General features: G+C 51.3%; 1 protein-coding gene across 16 annotated transcripts in view; it reads left to right on the top strand.

Moving 5' to 3' along the window:
- GRAMD1B (GRAM domain containing 1B) overlaps positions 1 to 5,309 on the top strand; it is a 243,565-nt gene extending 238,256 nt beyond the window's left edge. For 15 of the 16 annotated variants that reach the window (XM_032357893.1, XM_032357881.1, XM_032357883.1 and 12 more), the window contains one exon: positions 166 to 5,309. In XM_032357893.1, coding sequence (XP_032213784.1) covers positions 166 to 255 — 90 coding nt within the window. In that variant the 3' untranslated portion in view covers positions 256 to 5,309. The remainder of the gene's footprint in view (positions 1 to 165) is intronic. The other variant, XM_032357882.1, reaches the window with a different exon arrangement.
- The last annotated feature ends 4,147 nt before the right edge of the window (positions 5,310 to 9,456 follow it).

A 9,456-nucleotide genomic window follows, 5' to 3' on the forward strand; every position in this document is an offset into this window, starting at 1 on the left:
GTCCCCTTTCTGCTGGAGGCAGCATCCTAGGAGAATCCCCCTTGTCTTAGGGGCCCAGCTCCCTGGAGCTCGATGTTGCGCTAGGGGACCCGCCCTTGGTGGGCGTGTTGGAGAAGCCCACTGAGGGCACCAACACGGGGCTGGGCTGGCTTCCCTGTCTTCCAGATGAAGGACTCGCTTATCAATCTCCAGAACGGCATCAGGTCCCGAGACTACACGTCAGAAAGTGAAGAGAAGAGGAACCGCTATCACTGACAAGGCAGGAGCAGGGGGGGCTGCGAGAGGCCCGTGCAATACGTGTACATAGACCGTATAAATAGATATATATAAATATATATATATACAGAATATAAATATATATATATTATATACAGATTTTAAAAAGAGATAATGCCTATGTACCAGGGAGAAGGAGCGGGCCCGCCTCCTGTGCTGGTCGGCGGAGGGGCCGAGGAGGGCAGGGACCACCTCTCAGCACCGACCTCCCCTGATCCTCCCCTACCCCCACCCCTGCCCCCGCCCTTCCCCTCCTGGCCGTTCCAGGCTCTGAGAAGGGAAATGTTGTTGAGCCAAAGTCATGCCTGTGAAGACCCTGGGGTCTCGAAGTCTCAAGGGGCTTAAGGTGCTTCATTCCCGAATCCCCTTCTTGATTTGTTTCCAAAATAAAAGAGAATTTTTTCTTCCCTACCCCACGCTTCCCCAGGTGTTCTCTTGTGAACAGGAAGCATCGAGGGCAAGAGCCCAGTCTAAACTCTGCCACCTGAGCCCCGCCCCTCCCCCCACCCCGCTGTCTATGGACCACGCGACCCCAGCGAGGCGGAGGGCTGGAAAGCTGGGAAGGCTGCCCCTGTGGGACTGGGCCTTGAGCTGCAGGCTCCCGAGGACACGTGTGCAGGATGGTGTCCTCCTCCCTCACCCCTGCACCTTCCCCTGACCCCTGTAGGGTGTGGACCCAATAAGGGCTGGGAATTTCTTACTTTCCCACCCCCTTCCCCCTTCTCTCTGGTCTTCTCCCAGGCTGGATCTGGGTGAAGTGTCACTTTTTAGTGCCTAAAGCCCTATTTTTTCTCTGTGCCCTAAGAGCACATCGTTTATTAGCCAGGATGGAGCATTTTGGATCTCATTAAACCCCTTTCCAAGTGGTTATGAGCCAGCCAGGCCTGTGGCTCTAATTTCTTCACTTTGAGCTGTCAGTTTGATTTCCGGGACGAGTCAGGGTGTCCTAGGGGCGTCCAGGGTTGGAGGGAGGGAGTGCGCTAGCACTGTACAATCAGATCATAGGTTCGCAGAGAACGCCATAGGAATAGTGAGCACCGATCTCCAAGCGCTCACTTGGCTGCCAGCATCCTTTACTTATAAGGGAAGGTCTGACTTTGATTAAGGGAGACAACAAAGACACTCCGCGCAGGGTAGGAGACCTAGGCTTTTGGAAGGAACTCATTGGGCAAAGGTGCGTTGCATTTGTGCAGGAAGAGGCCAGACTGAGCCTCTGCGCCACGTGGAGGCCATTCCAAATCCCGTTCCTCAGACTTGGGAGTGGAAGTTGTGGCAGAGTTGGCAAAGCCTTCTCTAGCCTCTGGCCCCAGAGAGGTACAAGACTACTCAGGAGGAGAAAGAAGACCTTTGGTTAGCAGAGTGAGTCACCCAGGGCCAGTTGGGAGTTGGCTCCCTCGGACACGGGCATTTATCTGACCTTGTGGGAGCCTTCTGGGCACGATTAGCATTTTTCATTCATTTAACTGCTATTCCTCTGTGTAATGATGAGAGGAATCCTGCCGGCCCCTCGGATCCTCAGTTGGGAAAGGATCATACTAGTTTGGCCGGGAAGACTCAGATTGCTTGTTCTCCTGGGGGGCCTCTTGACAGAGGAGGCCAAAGGAAAGGAGGATTTTATCGCTGATCTAGCCACAAAGAAAAGCAAGTCGTCTTCTTCTGTTGGAATGGCCTGAGCATCCCCCTTTGACAATCAAAGACAGCTTTTGACTTCTCAGTCTGAGAATATCCTGCCTAAGGGCAGGATCGGAAGACAAATGCCTCAGGGGAGTAGGCTGAGAATCAGCTAGAATGGATTTCCCTTCTCTAGGAGAGGAGATTCCAGGGCTGGAATCATGCCTGTGCAGGGTGCATGTGCCAGGTCACGGCGGGGGGGGGGGGGGGGTCACTCCTCATCCTTGTCCAGGACTTGGATCAGGAGACACGCAGTGATGGTCAGGGCTTGTGGGCTCCGAGCCAGAGGAGGAGGAGGAACAGTGCAGACTGCTAGAAATTTTCCTGCTGCAGGATCCAGAGGCCAACATTATTCTCAGAAACTTTTGAAAGCAAAAGTGATAAATTCTCTCCTTTATTCCATTCATAATTTAATACTTATTTAAATCACCCAGTTGTTGATGGTCCCATGGTGGGACCTTTGGGGTGACTTCCAGTGGTTTCTCTGCTGGGAGTAAAGTGATCTAAGGGGGCTTGGCCGCACAGAGCTGTTTGTTTTTGCTTTACCTCTTCGGCCATCCCAGGGAGGAGGAGGTGACAGGAAGGGAGATGCTTAGTATATCCAAGGAACCCTGGGGGTTTGAACCCAGGACACACTGTGTACACATGGGGAAGGTCCCTCGGCCTACCTCATTCCTAAGAATCATGGATCTCTTGTGAGCACTCTGTTCTAATACTGTTTTTAACTTTCAAAGCAGAAGACCCAACACCTTTATTCACTCCCGAACAAAACCTTCCCCCCACATTCAGTAACCTGTCCAAGGAAGCTCACCTTTGCAGATTAAGTCTGGGAGTGAAACTGATCAGTAACATTGCTGCTCGAGCCCAGCAGCTTGGCTCATAGCTGTTCCCAGGAGCATGAGAACCACATCCTTTATGGAATCTCTTCCAGCCTGTGCTTTGTTTTTGTTCACGTAAGGACCCTGGTCACATGGGAATCTTTCCTCGAGGATTCCTGGGGTCACATTTGAGAGCTTGCATTCAAAAGATGCTGCAGCATCTCTGACCAGGTGGCAGTGAGCTACAGGGTCTGTACTTCCACTCCGGCTCCCTTGAAGGAATTATGGCCTTGGAGAACCCAGTCACATCTGCAACGCCTCGCTTCCCCCCTTCACCTCCCTGGGACAAGGGCAGCAGGATCAGCAGCTTTAGAAGCTCTCTGTTAGAGCACTGGGATAATTTAGGAGATCTGGGCCCAAATCCTGGCTCTTCTCTTGGACAAGTCACTTCCCTTACCTGAGTTGCTGTGTCCTCCTTTGTAATGGGAAGGGGGCTGAGCTGGACCCTCTCTAAGATAGGTTCTAATGTGGGCGTTGTCTTGGAGGCTGTGTTGGAGACTGGCAAGGTAGGGCTTTCTCAAACTTGGAGAGAACAAGCCTTCTGGGCTAGAGCTTCCTGGTGTGTAGATGAGTAGTGGGGCAGTGTCAGGGTTCCTGGGAAATCCAGGATAGTTAAACTTTCTTCTTTATGAGCCAGCAGGACTAAGGAGGCCTAGTGAGGTAGGGAGACGGAAATCAGGTGTGCTGTATTTCCCAGTATGAACCTAGGAGGGTGTGTCTTCCTTTGTCGGCCTACTCTTAGCTTGGGAAGGGACTTTCTCTAAACTAGGAGGAGGAGGATAATGGCAAGAAGGGCACCATCTTGGATTAATATAAGCTCATCTTTTGTCTCTAGGCTGTGAAGCCTTTCATCTGTCCATCCTTCCTCCTCCTCACTAGAAGAAACACTGGAGAGAAGTCATTCCTGGTCCTAGTACTTCTCTTTTGACTCAGTTCAAACCTTGTTGGGGTTTTGATTAATTGTGAAGCTTTGGCTAAAATCCTGAGGTTGTCATAGAGCACTGACCCTAAGAGCCTGGGATTACAGGAACGGGGAGAGGGATCAAGAAACCTCAAGAAGAATGCTTTGCTAGAAATGGCTTCTCTCCCTGTCCCTGTCCTGACGCAAGCGTGGACCATGTCTAAAATCATTTCTGGGCAGCATCTCTAGGGTGAAGTCTTGGAGAAAGGACCAGGGAGAAGAATCTTTCTGGACTGTGGGCTCAGAAGGCTGTTCTCTGTGCCATACTATGCTGCTGCTTTAGCTCTGCAGGACAGCCAGAGCGAGCCCCTTCCTCCCTAGGGCCCCCAGGTGGCAGGGCTGTGATCTCCCTCCCCACACCCCCTGGACCTCACCTGCCCACTCCAGTAGGAAACTTGAGAACCTGTCTTCCTGACTCTCTCCTCCCCCGCCCTTGTCTCTAGGCTGTGGGACAATCCTCCCACCCACCACTTGACATCCTTGACCCTCATCCCCCCATCTCCAGCAGGCTGGCCCCCCTCCCTCCACCTCTATGTTTTCTTCCAGAAGATGCGTTTTTGGGTCCGAGTGGAGCGTTTTTCTGGAAGGCCGTCTCTTAACACCCCCTGCTTCCCGGATATGGAGCAGGGATTTGCACAAGGTGTAGAGAGCACCCCTTCCCACCTCTCTGCCCGGCCTTGTTACCTCACTCCTGCTCCAGCCATGGCTGTGACGGGCCCAGCCAGCTCCCTGGCTCGGTGTTGGGTGCGACAGCTCAGGGGTCTTGGGCTTTGTATTCTGTTGTGACTTGAGGTCCTCAGCAGGCCTGGGAGCCTGGACTGGAACCTTGGCCACTGGCGGGAAGCACCTTGCCTGCCAAGAGGAGCCGATGCCAGACGATGTACCCAGCATGTGAAAGCGTAAAGAATACTGTCATCTGTGCCCCGTGGCCTCCTGGCTTCTCACAACACAGTGAGACGCTGCAGAAACAAGATGGCGGCCTCTGCTCCAGGCGAGACAGCTGGCTCTGTCTGGAGAGTTGGCCCTGAGCTTGGGTGCCACGTGCTGAGATTGCATAATGAAAGCAACCATTTTTGCCAACAGTAGTGTGGCTCCCCACATTTCCCTGTCCTGCACTCTAGGGCCAGACCACTCTCTGCATGGACCAGGTCACCTTCCCAAACCCATGGTGCTTTTCCCCCGACCCCCACTCAACCTAGACTCCAAGGTGGGGAGAGATGATTCAGAGGCCCCAGTGGTCCCGGGATAATCCTGACAATGGGTGGAGTGGGTGAGGCAGAGGGAGCAGCCCCCAGCACCTGCATGGGGCCATACATGGGAAAGAACACCGGTCGACTGCAGTTGAGTTGTCTGGCCATCTGTATTTGGATCTAGAACTGTACTTTGCCTGGCGCTGTGCGCAAGGTCTGAAAACTTACCTGCTATTACCTAGAACCATACACGGCTTCCCAGCCAGATCTTCATGTAAAGTAGCTAGAGCCATGGAAGTACAGTATGAATTAAAAGAAAAAAGTCTTGAACTACAAATAATAAATGGTGTGTGTGTTTATTGCTCGATTCATTAGTGCTCATCACCCCAAAAGGTTTTGGTCCTTCCAGATGTGATGAAGGTGTGCGCGCACATAGGGGTGTGTGTGTGTGTGTGTGTGCATGCTCATACACACGCTCAATGTCTGGGATGCCCTTTCCTGGGAAGGCAGGCAGCCTGATAAGTCAGATGGATAAGAAGTCTTCGAATCAGACCAGAGGATGGATTGTAGCAACACTGCTTTCCAGCTGTGTGACCTTGTTCCCTATCCATTATTCTAAGCCTCAGTTTTTTAGAGACAATATAAAATGTGTGTGTGTGCCTTTTTTTTTTAAGATTTTATTTAATTACTTTATTTATTTATTTATTTATTTTATTCATTTTTAAAGATTTTATTTAAGAAATCATAAGTAGGCAGAGAAGCAGGCACAGAGAGAGGAGGAAGCAAGCTCTCCACTGAGCAGAGAGCCCGATGCAGGGCTCTATCCCAGGACCCTGCGATCATGACCTGAGCCAAAGGCAGAGGCTTTAACCCACTGAGCCACCCAGGTGCCCCAGTGTCTGTGTGTTTCTTCACAGAGTGGCAAGTACTATACTAAGAAAACTTTTTTTCCTTATTAACCATACTTTTCTTTGAAAGATTTATTTATCAGTGGGAGAGGCAGAAGGAGAGGGAGAGAATCAAAGTGGGTTTCAGTCTCACGACCCTGAGATCCCGACTTGAGCCAAAACCAAGAGTAGGATGTTCAACCGACTGCCCCCCACCCCAGGAGCCCCCAGCAGTATCATTACTGTAGGAGCCTATTATCACATGCTGTGACTCCCAGGAACAACATCTTACTCAACTTTTCCCACTTGTGCCTTGGCCCTTCCAGGAAGGTGGACATCGGGAGACTGCTTTGCCTTCCTTGTTAGCCTAGACTGGTTGAGGAGTCTGGCCCTTCCCCTCATTAGGCCTGTCTGGCTTGGAGTTACACCCTCACCACGTGATGGGAAACTTACTGGATGTCCGGCCAGAGGGAAGACTGGCAACTCTTGCGTTCCTTTGATTTGGAGAGGGAAGGAGGGCTGCATCACACATTTATGCCATTAGTTCTAGACTGCTAAATGCATTTTTTGCTCTGCGGGAAGATACCATCGATGGGGAGTTATGGAGTTGGCGCGGGCTGGGGAGGGAGGTAGAAGCCATAGTACAGACAGCAGATACACACAGCAAAACCAGAGCAAGTGCGTTTAGAGACACTTTATTGACACAAATGGGGTATTTCCTGAAAAACACTACCTACTGGCATTAGGCTGTGGAGAGTGTGGGTGATCAGGAATGACGTTTCTAGGGTTTGGAAAAAGCTTGGCTGTAGAAAATCAAAAAGCAATAACGAAGATCATAATGTGGCAAAGAGATGCCTCAGTTGCAGGACTGCAGGAGTTGGCGGATTGTGTTTGATGCTGTTCCTGAATCGACGAGCGCTCGGGCTTCCGCAGTGCCCCTGCCCCGCCGATGCAGCTCTTGCCGGATAGTGATGCGGGGGAGAGAAGGCTATCACCAGCTTTGAGGCTTAGCTGGCCTAGGAGAGGGGTGGAGTCTGATCTACCACAATTCAGACTTGGTTCATGTGCTTATCTACTGGGTCCTACTCTAAACTCACAAGCAAGCGAGCTCAACGTGAGTTATCTACCATGCCGGACTTTCAGAGATTAGGAAGAGCTTGGCTGACGGTATTTTTCCGCCCTAAGGCGGCGGGGCTCACAGAGGCTCTGACCTGGTGCTTGAGACAGTGTGTTGGGAAATGCAGGAGAGATGGGCATTCGGAGGGTGAACACACCAGTACTACTCAGATACACTCGCAGGGACTAGGCGAATTCACTGGCTTAGGGACCTTTCATTTACAAAAGGAGGGGAGAGGAAGGCTTTTTGCTGTTGTTTAATTTTCCCTTTCTGTGTGAACTTGGGAACCAAGGTCTGTTCTGAAATGCGTCTGGGCTTGCATCTTCCCACAGGGATGTCAGTCACACAGCCTCCGCCCCCTGGCGTCAGGTAGGTTCACAGATCCGGGGTTAGAGGTTGTGGGGGAGGGGAAGGACAGCCTCCTGCCCCTCGGCCACCCACTGCCGCCCTCGTTTGTCCAGCATATTCCTGCTTTGAGAAATTCCCTTCCCACTAACCTGTCTAGTTGGGCATCAAAAGAGAAAAACTCAGAGAATCGGCAATCTGGGTGTGTGGATGTTGGGGGACGGAGGACGTAAGGGAGAATGCTTTTAAACAGATGGAAAGTAAAGGCTGGGGAAGGGACAGGCCCCGACTGGCACAGTATTAACACGCAGGAGCTGGGGCTGTGCAAGAAGACCGAGCTGGCAGTAAAGGTCAGTAGGGCAGGGTGTCTACAGCGCCAGCCAAGTGCAGCGATCAAGTTCTTGGCTGTTCTAGCAGTAGGAAAATTTCGAAAAACCAGAGCCAGCCTGGTCTGGCCTTCAGCGAATTGTGTTACTGAGGGATCTGTCGTGGGAAATACGCAGCACCAAGGCAGCAGGTGGGGTTCCTAAAGTGGTAATAGCCCTTGAGAACGTTTCTAAGCCCTTTAATAAGAACAACCTGCCAGACGAAGCTTCCAGAGCAATGCACACTGGGTCTGGCTCCTCTAGGAATATGGGGAGGATCTGAAGCAGGCTGGGGATCACGGGGTTTGTAGTCCTGATCAAGCCTCCTGGAAAGGAGCTGAGTTGCCATTCAGGAGAAAGAGTGATGTGCAAACCAGCCAGAGAGGGAAAACCGAAACAAGACAGACGCTCAAAGCACATTGCGAGCACCGCTAAGATGCAAAGCGGCAGAGGAGCAGTGGAGGGGTAGGGGCGAGAGCTGTCCAACTCCTGCCAGAGAGGCGGAGAGGAGACAAAATTCAGCCATGAGAGAAAGCAGCGGCAGTCTGGGTGGGAAAGGAGCGGGGCCAGGAGTCCAGAGAAGACCCGACCGCAGCTCCCCACCTCCCAGGTGTATGAAGGCAGGATGTGGTAAAGCTGCTTGGCCTCAGACAGCCTCAGTGTGCTCTGCTGATAACCTGGGTATGGTAATACCCACGGTAATATCCGCCTCACAGGACTAGCTGTGGAAGAGAACTAAAGTATCAGAAATGAATGTGCTGTGTAAGCCATGTTGCTCTCACGGCAGAATTAAGGATGAGAGGTTAGGAAGGAGAAAAGAATTGAGAAGCTTCCTTGTAAAAGATAAAGAAGGGGAGAAAATGATAGGTGCCATTGAATTCATTAAAAACCACTCAGGAGGGGGGCGCCTGGGTGGCTCAATGCGTTGAGCCTCTGCCTTCGTGTTGGGTCATGATCTCAGGTCTCCCCCCCTTCTGCCTGCCTCTCTGCCTACTTGTGATCTCTGTCAAATAAATAAATAAAATCTTTTAAAAAAGACCAAACCACTCAGGAAATACTTGAGTTGGGCTTTTGAAAAAGGACAAAGGCAGCCATCGTGCGTACTACTTGATTACGAGTCAGATGCGTGGTCGCCTGGAATCAAGAGGGTCGGCTGGTCGGAAGCAGCTTGCTTCTGCTGTAAACTTGGCCATCCACCAGCCACGGGACTGGAACTCACAGGAATCTGTGCCCAACTCTCTTCCTCATTACAAAGTACGAAAAATGGTCTATATTCTGCCACCTATTTCAGAGGAATTGTGTGGGAAATTACCGATGAGAAAGGTCTTGCCTGAGTTTACTGAAAGTATTTTCTTCAATAAAATAGGACTCTTGAAGATGTGAACAAGGACTTGTTTCAAGCAGATCTTCCCAAGGATGGAAGAGTTGAAAGAAAGATTTGTCGGGTGAGCCCCAGAGCCAGTGGAGTGTGTTCTTTCCCTCACAACTTCCCCCCAGATCTGAGGGACCTCTCACTGCCTGGGCCCTGCCGCCGCCGTGCTTTCAGATCCCATAAAGCAGCCTTCCCCTTCTTCCTCACTAGGTGCCGAAGGACATCACACTTGGACCAGTCACTCAACTGAAATGAAATGAGGCACTGACTCAAATTTTTTCAGTGTTCCTCTGCTCTCCCAAAATCCAGAAAAATACCCAACAGTGAGAGACATCATGGATTCATGGGTAGAGTATTTGGAAGTCACCGAGCCCTGCCCGTCTCTTCACTCATT

Source organism: Mustela erminea, chromosome 9 (assembly GCF_009829155.1).
Source record: "Mustela erminea isolate mMusErm1 chromosome 9, mMusErm1.Pri, whole genome shotgun sequence".
Classification (NCBI taxonomy): domain Eukaryota; kingdom Metazoa; phylum Chordata; class Mammalia; order Carnivora; family Mustelidae; genus Mustela; species Mustela erminea.